General features: G+C 40.9%; 1 protein-coding gene across 1 annotated transcript; it reads left to right on the top strand.

The window, feature by feature from the left end:
* The first annotated feature begins 1,219 nt into the window (after window positions 1-1,219).
* On the top strand, window positions 1,220-7,479 carry LOC116258670 (IAA-amino acid hydrolase ILR1-like 6). The gene is made up of 6 exons (XM_031635959.2): window positions 1,220-1,540; window positions 1,792-2,162; window positions 3,728-3,853; window positions 4,922-5,236; window positions 6,371-6,499; window positions 6,616-7,479. Exons 1-6 carry the CDS (start codon window positions 1,366-1,368, stop codon window positions 6,979-6,981), a joined length of 1,482 nt encoding a protein of 493 aa, XP_031491819.1. The 5' UTR covers window positions 1,220-1,365; the 3' UTR covers window positions 6,982-7,479.
* The last annotated feature ends 8,011 nt before the right edge of the window (window positions 7,480-15,490 follow it).

Here is a 15,490-nt window from a genome sequence, read left to right as displayed (position 1 = left end):
ACAGGACTCGGTTCACAGTTTCATGGCCGATTGAAAATTTGTTAACATATGCTTGTGCCTCATGAAAATGGGAAAATGTCTGGTTTTGCCCCTGTTAAGTTGCCTGCCGTTCACGATGAAGGTCACCGGCAGCCACCACATACGGACGCCGGAAAGCGACGAGAGAGAGAAAGAGAGGGGGGGTGCGGATTTGGCAGATCAGTCCTAGCGCCATTGGTTTACTGGTTTTTGTGCCTTGCAGAGGTGAAATCAGGACGAGATGCAGGAAGAAGAGAGAGAGAGATGGACAAAGAGGGACGAAGAGGAGAAGAAAATGGTGTAAACTATAAGGGCCAAGGGGTGAATTAGAACCGCACCTCCCACGGTGGGATTGCAATCCAGGAAACAAATCCCAATTTCGTCTTTAAAATTCGTGGATTTATTTCCACTATTGATTAGCAGTATGAATTTTCCTTTTTCAAAATCGGAGTGCCGATCTCACTTGAATGGTGGAATCGACACCCAGCGAACCCTTAATGATTTAATCATGGTCTTCGTTGCCATATTCCATGATATATTCACGATTTCAAAGAATTTGTCTTCCATCCTTCACTTTTTTTCTTGTTGGTACCAATGGTGGAAGAAGAGCAGAAGTTGGGCATCTCTCTTTCCTCCCTCTCCAGGCCATGGATTCGTTGAAACAGTATAAGAATCATGGAGATGAGCACTGAGCAGGGTGGAGTGCCTCTCTATGATTTGAAAACGATGGGACTTCACCATGTGCTTAAAAGAAAGTGTAGTACGGTAACTTCCCTCCCTTCTTCTCACTGTGTTTCGTAAGGAAATGGTTGATCTACGTATGGATGCGGAGTCGCTGAAACGGACGTTTTTCTACTGAACCTTGACGAGGATTGCGTGTTCCCTGAAAGAATAATATTTTCTCATGAAAATTACGGCTCAAGAGACGTTTTTCTTAGCTTCAATATTAAGATTGATTTTTTTTTCTCTTTAATTGGCGACCTACAGTTAAGGCAGATTCCTATTAAATATGTCCAAAAGAAAGCATTTGATTCTTCAAAAGCTAAGCTGACTCACCTACCAGGATGCATGCTCCTGGTCGGCACAAGTTGAAGGCCTGTTAGCTCCACTTGCCTGCAAAATGCTTACTGGCTTGTCTTGTCCAAGAAAATCCCATTAACACGAAGGTATGAATGGAATTTCTGAACACAATAGCGGGGCAGTAATCTTCTGAACACAATAGCCGGGCTGTAATCTGCCACATATATATATATATATATATATATATTATATATATATGTATATATAGAAGAGAGAGGAGCAAGGTTAGTAACAAGAAGGGGAAAAGGACAGCAGTGCCAGTAGTTAATGGCCAGTGAGGACGAATCGGCAGTCCGAATTTTTCACGCGGTGGAGATAAGCAGCGGATTCCGTGACGATGACGCGAGGATGCCGGCCCCATCTCTGGCGTTCTCCTCCAATTTCTCCTTCCTCTTTTCCTCCTCTCTCTCTCTGCTTTTGGGCATTCAAGCACGAGGAAAAGGTGAGGACTTTTATTTTCTCGGTTTCTCCTACACGGAAGCATAGGGGTTGGACGACCACCTGCTCTTTCCTTTCTATTTAAGCCTTGGCAGCGTCCAGAGTCCTCTCCGGCCTTTCCCTTCTCAGAATTGCAGTTGGGGACCTCCTTTTTCTCTCTGTTCCTTCTTCCTCCTCCCCCCCACCCCCACCTAATGGCTTCTTCTTCTTCTTTGCTTTTTTTGCTCTCTATGGTCTGGTTGCTGGTTGCTGGAGCCTATGGCACGGAATTGAAGTCCTGCTTAGAGGGAAGGAACAGAAACTACAGCTTGCTCCGTGTATCCGCCGCGCCCAACTTGGGGGCGCATGGGCGTGACGGAAAGAGTGACTACGCCAGGGAGATACTGTCACTGGCACAGCACCCGGACACGGTGCGGCGGATCAAGGGGCTGAGACGGAGGATACATGAGAGCCCGGAGCTGGCGTACGAAGAGTTCGAGACGAGTAGGCTCATCAGGGAGGAGCTCGACAGGATGGGAGTGGACTACCGGTGGCCGCTGGCGGAGACAGGCGTCGTGGCGACCATCGGGACCGGCGGCCCGCCCTTTGTTGGTCTCAGAGCGGACATGGATGCGCTGCCGATTCAGGTGAACTTCCTCAACGACGTCCCAGGATTATTATATGGAGAATTCGGGGCCCCTTGTCATCCTCTGTTCTCTCTTCCTCTGTTTTTTGAGTGTGCGAGCAGCGAGCGACAGAGAGAGAGAGAGAGAGAGACATAGAACGAGGAAAATAACGTGAAAATCGTTTGTCTGATCCGTGAAAGGGGAAAATGCAGATACGGTCCCTATAAAATAAACTTTGTCGCCTTTTTCACTGTATAGTTATATTTTATTCTCACCTCGTTTTATTTGGAATTGTTAACTTATCCTTTTTCTGAACTTCTTTTTCCTTTGTTTTTCTATTTAACTAGATGGTTTTCCAGAACCAACATTCGAATGATTTTGTCAAGCCTTGCCTCTCTCAAATTTTTCCGCCTCTGAGATTTGGAATTTTGCCTCTTTGACAAGGCATCTTTGACGTTCAGATCGATTGTGTTAGCACTCCAACTAATGCAAACTTGAAACCGACAAGTAAGGGTTTAACTGTTTAGGCAGCCAGCTGCATGACTGTCGTGTTGGTTCTATGGTGCTGCTAGACGACCAGACCTTGTGGCATGACACCATATAACGATATATGGCGGCATACATTATGTTTTAATAACAGATCTGGTCTTCAATGGCTAAGTCTAGGATTTTATGATGAGGTACTTTATCATCTGGGTAGATTGAGCCATGCTAGCATGCTATAATGGTTATTACCAAGAGATCAAGTGATGCACACACAACGTTGCAGGCACAAATTTGCTTCTCTTTTACACTTTCTTTTCTAGGTAATGTTAAAAGTGCAGACTAATTTTTGTCTACCTTATGGACACAGTGTGGAGTTGCAAATACAGTAGTACTCTAGTAGAATCAGAGTCTGAATCACTTTGTGCGTAATTCAAATCTAAGTATATGATGAAATTGAGACGCAGTGAACCTGCATCCACAAGCACAGATGCTTACAGAAGCGCACACAAACACAAACGTGTGGGCACTCAAGTCTACCTGTTTCTGTAAACTAGCTACGTTGATGTTGTTACATTTAAAAGATACATAAGTATAGGTGTATATCGATGCTTCCATACATGAGTACACGAACAAGCACGTATATACATCTTTAGGCATGCACAAGCATTTGTGTTCTCTCTCTCTGTCTCTCTCTGAGTAAGGACTGCAATCCCCTTGTCAGTGAACAAAGAGGGAACCTAGACACTCAAATTCTTTGACAGTTTGTTTAGTGAGAGTTGCAGGCTGAATGTGAAAATAAAGTTATGTCTTCAACAGATAGTACAAGCAAAAGTTCGTCTTTCAGACCCTCAGTTTACATTCTTAAATGGACCATACCATGATGGTAGACAATAGACATCTCACACAAATCATGTCAAGATGATCTTTGTGATGTATATCCATTAGTTTTCTTTGTAACTATCATTGAAGTTTCCTAAATGATTGCAGATCCACTAGGGGTCAACTTTCTTTCCTATTATATGGAGCTGCATATGGTAATCAGTTTTGGTTTCCTGGTTTTAAGTTTACGTGGTCTCAAGGTGTCAGGTATTTGAATGCAGGAGGCTGTTGATTGGGAGCACAAAAGCAAGGTTGCAGGCAAAATGCATGCTTGTGGGCATGATGCACACGTAGCAATGCTTCTCGGAGCTGCAGATATATTGAAGAAGCGGGAGCATCATCTGCAGGTTTTTCTACAAGATATCAGCATTTACTCCACTGACTTGGCGTTTCTCCTTTTCCCATTTCTTTGTGTTTATAAATCTCAAGCACATTTCACATTATCTTCTGCATGTTTGGATATAGACTTTACCTGTAGAACACTCCATATGCAATGCAAAACTAGTTTGTGGTTCATTCTAACTAACCAACAAACAGTCAAGAGAGACATGGTTTTGATAGATTTCTAAGATAATGAAGAGTCCACAAAAGTGTACAGATGGTTAGACTGAGATACATTTTGTTGCAACTAGCTTCTGATGATTTTGGTTGTATTTCTTCGATCCTTTTTGTTTCCTTTTGCTTTCTAGTCTTACCAAAGCTTCTATATTATTTTCCTGGGAAGGAATCTTGAGTGGCGGTACTTTCATATGTGCATGACATGGGTTTTCTGTACTACATGAATCTGGGGGCTTATGTTGGTATTTTGGTATTTGTAGTGTGTAAATTTGATCAATAAATGAATTCCTGGTTTAGATTTCCTTTCTTATTTGGCAAAAACAGTAGTAACCCAAGCTTCTGCTACTGCAACTTTCATCCTTTTGTCTGTTATCCTCATCCTTTTGCCTGTTATCCTCTTTCTCTACCTTTCCTTTTTCCTTACCCGATGTTAGCTGCTTACCTTTTCAGTAAAGTTTGGCAATTAGGTTCGGCATCCTTGGATTATCGAAAGAAACGTGAAGGAGCTTTGGCTATTCTGTCCAAAAGAGGCCAGCCTAGATCTGTTTTGAATGTTTTTCTTAGAAGTAATTTGGTTGTTTAGTCTTGGGGTACATGTTAAATATTTGTTTGTTTAGTTAATTGACGGTTCTACATGGGATTGCCCTTCAAGTGGCTCTTGGAGTTGGTTTTATGTGTTCCTCTTGGAGTTGGTTCTATGTGTTCCTTTTGGAATGTTTTATGAACTTGAATGTCTCCATTTATGCCATATGAACTTTTGGTAGCATGGTGTTGGCTATTCGATTTTTCCCATCTTCTTTGTTGCAGTTGCAAATATATGTAATTATGTGCCTGTACTTATTTTCTGTTCAATGCAGGGAACGGCTGTACTTCTTTTCCAGCCTGCTGAAGAAGCAGGTATAGGTGCTAAACGCATGATTGAGGATGGTGCGCTTGAAAATGTAGAGGCTATATTTGCTGTTCATGTGTCACACCAGCATCCTACTGCTGTAATTGGATCCAGGCCTGGGCCATTACTTGCTGGCTGTGGATTCTTTAGAGCAGTCATCACAGGAAAAGGTGGTCATGCGGGTATTCCACATCATTCGATTGACCCTGTTTTAGCTGCATCTTCTGCAGTAATTAGCTTGCAAAGCCTTGTCTCTCGTGAAGCAAATCCTCTGGATGCACAGGTTCCCATCTCAAATGCAGTTACCCTGTTGATTTTGAGTATTATTATTACTTGCTCTTTTATATTTGGTCTCCAAGTTGCATAAGACCACCTGATAATTCACTTGCATACGACAACCAGCTAGCTATTGCAACCATGATAAAGATATTAGTATTGAAACATCTATCGAAGCTTTGCAAGATATTTCAGACGTGTGGATCCTAATTATTTCTTTTTCTTGAGTAAATTAAAAACTGAAATGTGTTCAGTAGAATGGCTATTCTTCTAATTTTATGTATGTAAAGTTCCAATTTTTCCTTTACTTAGGTGGACAGATGAAAATTCTGAAGTTTTTTGTATAACAACAGTACATGCATCTGTAATTTTGTAGGGTTACAAGAAAATTTTCATGGGGTTAGCATGTTGAAAAGAAAAGGCTAAAATTTCTCAAATTCTTTGGATAAGTAAATGTAGATTGACAGATTTGCCTGAGAAAGTAGAAAAATTAATTTCATGGTGTCATTAGGCAAGCTAGCAACACAATCGTTTCAGCTGCCAATTATATGCAAAAAATTGAGTTGCAGATTCTCATTATCATAAAAAATCATCGCTCGCACCTCACCTTGTGTACCTAGGGATTCTTTCTTCTTGTCTGTTTCTCTGAATAATGCCTATGATACAAGATCACTGAATATATGTTTTGTCCAACCTAGAAAATTGATCTCTCAACAATAGAGAAGAAGAGAGCGCATTTACCTTCTGAAGGATGATGTGCCATTAACTACTTAAAAGAACATTCATGAAACAGATGTCTTGAGCACTCAAGATGTCAGCTATGAACAACTTTGCGAAGTAAATTACACTTAATTTGTGAAAACATGTCCAAGTTCAATTTTATTTGTTCATATTCATGCTAAAATATGTTGAGGTTTGTTCTTTGTAGAACCTTCAAGCAGCAAGGATAACAAAATGCCTTTGCGTCGTAAAATACTTACAAACAGGCTTCGCAATGAAAAATATTATAGCCACCTTTTTTCACGTAATGTCGTTGCTGACATGCCTGTGATGCTTGCTTTTGGACTGTACAGAGTAGATACCTGTTTGCTAGTACTCTTAGATCTTATTGTCATTGATTTCCTTGCACCTGGGTTCGTAGGTTGTCTCAGTGGCATCGTTTGAAGGAGGTGACAGCCTCAACATAATTCCTGACTCTGTTATTTTAGGAGGCACTTTCCGGGCATTTTCCAGTGAAAGCTTCTATAATCTCCGGCATAGGATTGAAAAGGTAAGGAGGTGTATCACCAAGGCTGTTTCATAGCCTCATGACCCTTCTGCTTCTTGACTATTTTGAGTAACCGTTGTGTGGAACACGCTCTCAGTTCCTGCTGCTCTGTCTTGCAGGTAATTGTAGGGCAGGCTGAGGTGTACAGATGCACAGCAGTTGTGGATTTCTTTGAGAAAGAAGGAAGGATATATCCTCCAACAGTCAATGACATCAGTATGGATCGACATGTTAGGAATGTGGCCGCTGACATAGTGGGTCCTGAGAAATATAAGGTGGTGCTTCCCATGATGGGAGCTGAAGACTTCTCTTTTTACTCGGAGGTGATTCCAGCAGCTTTTTATTACATAGGCATAAGGAATGAGACACTGGGTTCAACTCATTCTGGTCATTCACCATATTTTACCATTGATGAAGATGCACTCCCAATTGGTGCTGCTTTTCATGCTGCAATAGCTGAAAAATACTTGGATGAGCACGCATAATGCTGCGATTTTGCAATGCTTCTATTGGTTGGAGATCTTCTGAGAGCTTGAAAATGACTAACATGGGAAAGAAAAATGGCGAAGATGGTATGATTTTATACCAGCTTGTTAAAAAGTTTTGTGAATATTATTTCTGGTGGGTTATTTCACCAGTATTCCTGGCTGTATTATGGTTCTTTTGCTTATGAATTGTTAATATGAACGCCACCTCTTCGACCTACTTGAGGGAGCAAGCTTTCATGGCATCTTTCTGCCAACAAGCATTTGGCTTGTTAATCCTCGATATCTCATATTGGGCATCTGAACATGGGAAATGATGTTGGAGAAGCAACTGCAGACCTTCACGCTCACTGTATTCCCTATTCTAGTGTGATGAAGAAACTATGAACTAACGCTTGTTATCCCAACTTCATGGGATCTTGTTCACTGGCTCATGTCCACTGACATTGTATATTGAAAAGTTTCCATTTTGTATAAAAATTTTGTTTTTCATTCTAAGTACTGATATCAATGATGGAAATCTTTAGAGGCCCCGATGCCTCACTTCTCCTCTTCTGGTTCCACTTCCTGCATCTACTACAGGTGATTGTGCAACGTTCAGAATTTGGAGATATCCAGAAAAGTAAAGTATGATGCCATCGGAGTATCGGACAATGAACTGCAGTATCACTTGTTTCACTCTTCCGGACAGTGCATCCAAGCACCAGATGAAATTTTAAATTTTGAAGGAAACCCAACTTCCTTTCGCTGTTTAATTTTGCTTTTTTTCAAATTAAGAGTAAGCTCCAGCCCCATGCCTTAACAACAGACTACAAAACAACAGGATATCTCACAATTAAATCTTGTATCTGAATCCCAGTAGAACGGTCTCCACCGCTGTTAGCAAGAGTGACAGAGAGAGTCTGTGTGTGCGTGGCTGTGCTCATGTCAATTTTCATTCACCCAACCGGCAGGCGTGTCATCAACAAGTGCAAAGAAGTTGGTCCGTTATGGGGCAGAGCACCTCTAAGCCACTAATGTTAAAGATTCTCAAAGAGTATAATGAACTTTCACCTAAGAGCTTTACATCGTTACATCCAGGCCTTCCAACTCCAACAGTTTTCTTTGTTAAGGAAAGAAGAAAGAGCATATGCACTGCCGGAATTTGATAAAAGAAGGGAACTAAGCGGCAATCTCAAAATCCGGCTTGTGGTCATCTTCCTACACTTGACTGGTGGAAGGGAGCAGGTAGTTTCAGGTGGCTGGGCAGGCGACAATGCTTCCCAACCCAACACATTGACGTTATGTGGACCTGATTTCAGCATTTTCTGCTACGTGGTATCTGCAGCTATTGCGAACCCACCAAGATCAAAAACAACAAAAACGTGATATTCACCTGGAAAAGCAGATCCAACCGGTGGGTGAGAAACGGAAAAAGGCACATGTTCTCCCACCAACATCATAAGGTGGGATTAGTACTGAACTCACTCGCTTTCTGAGTGTCATTTTTAGGATTGTTTTTTCCACAGGCAAGCTGCGGTTAGGCAGACTTCCACCAGATTAATTGCAGAGGATTTCCACCGGCCATGGTCAATACAACTTTTTTATTTAATATAAACGAAACCCTTATTTAAAAAGCAAGCTAACCGGTGATGATCAGCCCTAATTCTGAGAAGTTCTTGGTGTGGTTTGCATGAGCCATCGTACCCTTAAATTCTCCCATTGTAAAATGTTACTTTCAGAAAGTTCTTTGATGCGATAAGTTGTGAACTTGATGATGCAATGCTGCTGAAAGTCGGTAACACATCAACAAAGAAAGCGCTGTGTTTGGTACCTGAATCCTTTTCTTTATTTCGCGTGCTTCTCTATCAATATCAAGGTGTACAAGCCGGATCTCTCAGGTCTGGCTTTTTGAACAAATGCACCCATGCTTGTTGCCTCCTGATATGGCGAAGGACAGGTGTTGATCAAATATGATAAAGATTCCAGATCTCTGCTGAAAGGTGATTTTTCAGATAAATTTATCAGCTGAGAGGGTGTCGATGATCTCGCAGAAGGCCATGAATGCAGAAACCTCTGATTCAACTGCACACTACACCGTCCTCCATGTCCATCAACGGCCACGATCTCAATGGCAAGAGACAAGAAAATCAAGTCAAATCCAGCTTTTGGTCGGAAGCGCGTACATTATTGTGCTCCAAGCAAGCTGAGTGGGCAGGTCGGACCGTATCTTTCAGAAATTCATGGTGAGTTGGAGATCGACGGCTACCTTCCTGCCCAAATGCGGAGATCCGCCATGATCAGGAATAAATGTGTTTGCTGGTGCTGCTGAGCTTCATAATTGACACGGGCGCTTGTCAAATCCATGCTTCAAAATATTCTGCTGCAGCTCGCCACAGGATGGGCTGTTGGGAGGGTGGCCGACCAACCACATCAAATCAAACGCCTCAGAAAGAGAATCGTCTCAGAGAGCTAAGCCCAGATCTTCGCCAGAGCAGCGAGGTAGCCGTTGACAGAGAGTTGTCAACACTATCCAAATTATATAAAATTTCAGAAATTAACGTTTTTAGCTTCCTCCTGATGAAATTCATGAGAAACAATCATGAGACTCGAGCGTATAAATCGGAGTTCATATAGGTTTACAGATTAATAATTTTCGCTTTCTCAACTCATAAAATCTAATCTAAACATTTGGTTTTTTATGATCTTCTCTTTCGTATTTTCCAACATTCAACATCGATCTGTGTGATTAAATTTGTTAAAAAAAAATGCGTAACACCAAGAACCTCACTTAGGAGCACGGAAAACAAAAACGTTAATTTTCTCTTGATTTTTTTTCATTTTAACATCACGGTATCTGAAATGAGTACATTGTTTTCTTCCTTTCTCTTTCTCTCGGTTGCTTTTCCTTCCCATTTAAACTAAGAAAATTTAATTCTCCTTTTCACAGAAACATGAAACAAATCTAAGGCTTCCACTAAACCTTGGCTTGTGACTCCTCCGAATTGAATGCGCTACGTTCGTATTACGTTCTATCGACATCCACACCAACCGTTTTTCGAACACTACCTATGGGATCAGCATGATTATCTTGGATCAAAATATGAAATTCAGTCTAATTAAGATTTAAATTTTCTTACAAACTGACTCCTATTCCACTTATTCATCCTTTTATTCATCCTTATGATCTACCCCCTCGGGAGACAACACCATGACTCTGCATTAGACATTTAAACTTAGTTGACAGATTTTTTCCTTGTTTTTTCTCTCAATCATCCATTGATAACTTACGGTTTAGCACCTAAGAGTTTGATACCTACCAATCTCTCTCTCTCTCTCTCTCTCTCTATATATATATATATATATATATATATATATATATATATATAGTCATTCACTTTAGACCATGAATGATGAACCTCTGGATTAACTGACAGTTTTGAGATAGTTTTACTTATAAGGCATGCCAACCTACGTACTCCTCAATCTGGCTACCTAGGTTGAGTATGTTTTTGTCAAATTAAAACATGCGGAAGAATTGTAGATGTCTTACAATATGAGGAGAAAATGTAAACTTTGATGCATAGATCAGATTTTAAGGTGATGTAAAGGTTAACGGTTTCAGCTTCGCTTATGCGTAAAGTTTGAACTAATATTGGAAAATCTTTCTTTTTAGAATGATTTTCTGAATTGCGCATCCATCAATGCATGTAGTCAAATTTATGAGAAAATAACTTAAAACATTGGGGGGCTTATTTGAAAACACACACACACATATATTTATAATGAGTGATAGAAACCAGGCCAATAGGTCAAGAACAAAAATCAAACCCTTTAAATATGATATTTATTTATTTTTTTTAAATGTAACCTTACCAATATGATTTTAAGGATAAGTTGATGCAGAATAGATATTAAGTTGATCATTGTTTGGGTTTTCATAGTGTTTTTACAATAAGCCAAAATAAATGGCTCTCGTAGCATCAATTTTTTCATAAAACAACTTATTCAAATCATGTTTTATATCAAAATATAAATATATTAGAATGTTTATATTTTATTTAAAATTGTTTTGCAGCAAAAAAAATTAAAGGGTCTGGTTTTTATCCTGAAATACCAAAAACTCTGAGTATTAATTCAGATAACGATGACTATTTCAACTAGCAATATCTAATAGTTCATAAATGGATGGACACAAACAAATTGTTAACCGATTGTCGCGGGTTACTGCATTTATCCAAGGTGGAAAATAATTTAACACGAAAGACTATTCAATATAACATTATCATTTTTAGCATTTTTAAAATGTGAAAATTTTCGGCAAACATGTAGATAATATCTTATTATATTTTTCATGTTTTCATATTCTCATTTTTCAAATATTTTTGAGAAAAATATTGAAATACGTACCATAGTATTTACCCATCCCAAAGACTTCTTTTAGAATGTGATTAGAAAAAAGAAAAAAAAAAACTCCTTGAACTAGAAAACAATAACTTTACACTTTTGAACGATAAAAATAAAACAAATCTAGCTTTCTGACAGAACTGAATGACATGTGAAGTAGGTTTCTTAAGTCGATACTAACTTCTTCTACTTTTGTTAAAAGCAAAACAATAATTTTGTAAAATATACCGTATCCCCTCACTTGCTTGTTACTTACATTACTAGAATTTCCTTTGCAAAAGTACTTCAAGAATTTAAAACTCAAACATTTAATGAGTGCTGTAAAGAACTTAAATGGCATATTTTGTGTGTGTGAGTTGCAAGCGACAGCCAAAATAACTCTGCTCTTAACGAATTGCCATTTGCTGATAAATTCACTGTATTAATTTACAGTTTTTTTTTCTTGTTTTTTTTTTAATCATCCATCTACTTAAAACGAGATTAAATGATTGGTGACTCTAAATAGTCAGAATGCATCATTTACTCAGTTGTGTGTATATAAACTTTTCAAGATAGATTATCAATTCATGTGCTCTTTTGTGTAATATAATTTTATAGATATGCTCTAAGGAGTAGTTTTATACGGGACATATGTTAATGTAATTTGCTCTTTGAGCTTTGAATGTGCCTTTTAATAAAAGAATAAAAATTTCGAAAGTAAAAAAAATAATATTCTCATGAAAAAGACGAAAACTGATTTACTATTAAACATTAATTCGACATATGCTCACGTGTCAATCCTTTTCAAACGATTTGGTTTCTGTCCAGGTGGTCTGAGATACCGTTCCGGATGAGATTTGCGCCGGAGGCAGCAGCATCGGAACGTACGTGTTCGGCCGTTGAACAAATTTGTCAATCAGCATAGGTGTGCACCGCCGGTGGTTGCACGAAACTACGTTTGTGGGGCGTCCATCTGCGAGATGGGCGGTTGAGCGACGCGCTTCCATCCGTCCGTGTGCACATTACGAGACCGGCGGCACGAGGAGCGACGCTGGTTGCAGGAGCTGAGGAGGGAAGAAAGTCGGGAGGTTTGACTGGTGGCCGGAGGCGGGGCCGGAGACTGCACCAGATCCAAGGCGATATGGCCACGAAATCTACGGGGCGTCCTTGGTCAAAGATATGGCCACTTTTCTCGGAGCGCGAAAAGACATAGCACGCTGAACGACGTCCCTCTTTCCTCGCCTTAATATTCGAGCTTCAAATTTCTTGAAAACAAGCACTACTTTTGATATAATCTTCAAACCCATATAATATATGAGATATATGAGAAAAAGATTGTCTGGTGAGGACATAGACCAGAAGTTAATGGGTTAACATGGTGGTCGATGTAGGAGAAGGTTAAGGTGTTGATGAGGGCCTGCAAGCGGCGTTCACCTGCACTCATGACGCGTAGTAAAAACCGGGCCTTTTAACGGACAGAACATGTACAATTTTAATGGCGTGCGGCCGAATGGTCAGTCACTAGTCGCTAGGTGGTGCCGCTTTATTCACAAGAGTAATGAAGTGGACGCATCGTACGTGAGCTGGGATTTGAGTTGGCTACGAGCAAAACGGCAAAAGCATTCATCGGGGAAATGAATGCTTTGTTGAATAATTTTAATGGTACAAACAAGGGAAAACCCGGGAACGGAGAAAAACTTCCGGCGGCTTTGGATCCGCGCTCAAAAGGCTGTTTTGATGCCAGAAAACCCATCACTCTGTTTGGTTGGATTCATCCAAAACTGAGTTCCTAAGCACCCGGATTCTGAAAAACGCCGTGCGATCCTCGGCAGTTTGTAGCAACAGCCGGCAGTTTTTCAGGCGAGCTTGACAGTGACCGGCAGCGTTTCACATTGCGGCAACGACGGGCGCTCGTATGTGAGTCTGTCCAGGCGAATCACCGATCACCGATCAAATTTCTACACATAAATTCATTTAATCCATCGTCAAACAAAAACGAAAGCTCCCCTCCTTTTCTATTCTTTCACAGTAGTAATAAGAAAGTTTGTTTGAATTATGGGAAGAACTAAGTTTGCTTGAATTTACTTCGTCCATGCAGATTTCTACTGGGGGTGAATTATGGCGTCTCCTTATCTTCTGCTTTTCAAACGAAAGAAAAAAAAGAAAGAAAGGGCGAAAAAGCAAGGGGAAATAAAGTGGCCCAAGGCAGGAAAAGTCGCACGCGCAGGCACGCAAATACATACACACAAACACGGGAGAAAAAATAAATACCATGCAAAACTGATGTCAAACTTTTGGTCCTCACTCGGATGACGCAAGCCCCGTGGGGCCCGCAAACCGTCGCATGCAAAAAGGGCTCTTTTCTGGTTTTTGGAGGATAATCGTGGGCCCCACTTGGTCTCTGATCTGTTTGGACCGGTCCGAACTACCTTCGAGTTTGGGAAACAGCTCTGGATCCAAAAAAAATCCTATCCATGACAGAAATCGAAAAGAAGGATAGGATCAACTTATGTTATATGTATATATCTATTTCTTGGGTGGTGGAGATTAGTTTCTCACATTCTCCAAATGCTTTAAACTTTCGACAGAAAAGCCTGATTTTTAAGTTCACAAAATGTTCTCATAGTAACACACAAAATCAATCAAAGCAATCTCGACATTTATGACCAGAAGGTGAAAACCAGTTGGGTTAAAAACTCTAAGAAATTAACTTTGGCAGAAACAGGTCCGACTTCATTGCACGATCAACCGAACTGGAGTAGGGACCAGGAGACATCCGTTCCTTAATTTAGGGTTGCGAATGGGCCAGATACGGTATGAGAGGGCTTTGTCATTTTCTGATGTGCGGGATCCAATTCTGGCCCGGCCTCTAATGCACCTGCTTTTCTTGGGATCTGACCATCCTGCATCCTTATTACTCACGCACAAATTTGCACAAATTTACATCAGAGATGTGAGTTTACTTGACCTGATTTCAGATCGGTTAATATATATATATATAGATATATATAGATATATGTGTGTGTCCAGAGTACTTGGGGGAGGAAGAAAGACGATGGCGGAACATTCATTAATGGAGCATAAGCGCAAGCAGTTGATGAAATATTGGTAATGTGGCAAGATTTGGTGGCGTCAGTCACGGGCCCATGCTAGAATTTAAGAGGGTCACCTTCACTCTCATGGCTTCCCCTCTTGAGGAGGAGGGAGGGGACAGATTCTTGAGGCCCTATAACAATGGCGGGTGGGTCCCGAAAAGATTTCATTTGTAGGGTAGCCATGGAATTGCAGGAGCAAGGTCCCCCACGACCAGCGATGTCCTCCCCCTCCATATTATTGCAATGTTTTATTCCGTGGCCCATGAAAGATCTCTGAAGGCCCACCACAGTATAATTACTTGCACGTAAAAGGAAACTGAAGAAATTTCCCGTGATGTTTCATCAACCCCACTTTGATTGTTCCTCGCTTTCCCCTGACTCTTTGCTTTTCATCCCTCAAACGCGCTCGGGGAAAGCGTCGAGCTTTTTCTCCCCATGTAAAAACATGATAAGAACCGCATCAGACCCATTGGTAGTTACTTCTTCTCTTTCCTTGCTCAAAAGCCACTACGTGTATAATATTTACTGCTGCATTGAGGTACAGTAAAAGCGGAAAAAGAGAAAGAAGAAGGTGAAGGGGTTGCAGCGATGAGGGAGGACGCGCATGGAAAGAAAAGTCATACGGACAGAATCCGGAGCGCCGTGGTGGGTTTCCTTGTCCATGTTTCGTTGGCGACCGGCATGGACGTGACTCGTCACCTTTCATGTTCACCATTCGAATTCTGAGTCCTCCTCCTCTGACACGACCCTTTGGCTTTGACCGTTTCTCCGTTTGCTGCAAATTCTCAAGTTACAGAAGTGCCCACCGCTCTCTCCATCCCACTTTGCACATCCAGGTTTTCCACGATAATAATAAAGCACTTTCGAAAACAGAAGTCATGTCTCTTTCTTTGCCGGCACATGACCGGAAACTACCGAGAGCTTTTCTGCAAGTGTCAGGGTTGCCAAGCTACCGGAGTTCGTGGTTACCGTGTCCTGATCATTCCCCAACGTAAAGCTAGTCCGTGAAGCCATTTGCTTACATTGCCCGCAGTTTTAATTTGTGGCAA

The sequence above is a fragment of the Nymphaea colorata genome, chromosome 8 (genome assembly GCF_008831285.2).
Source record: "Nymphaea colorata isolate Beijing-Zhang1983 chromosome 8, ASM883128v2, whole genome shotgun sequence".
Classification (NCBI taxonomy): Eukaryota; Viridiplantae; Streptophyta; class Magnoliopsida; order Nymphaeales; family Nymphaeaceae; genus Nymphaea; species Nymphaea colorata.
Note: the sequence above shows the minus strand (reverse complement) of the source record. Positions and strands in the feature narration are given on the sequence as shown.

Bases quoted from the DNA above. Each gene is read 5' to 3' on its own strand.
- LOC116258670 (XM_031635959.2), top strand. From the start codon at position 1,366: ATGGCCAGTGAGGACGAATCGGCAGTCCGAATTTTTCACGCGGTGGAG. The intron at 2,163-3,727 runs GTGAACTTCCTC...ATTTGAATGCAG, and splicing joins TGGATGCGCTGCCGATTCAG to GAGGCTGTTGATTGGGAGCA. The intron at 6,500-6,615 runs GTAAGGAGGTGT...TCTGTCTTGCAG, and splicing joins TCCGGCATAGGATTGAAAAG to GTAATTGTAGGGCAGGCTGA.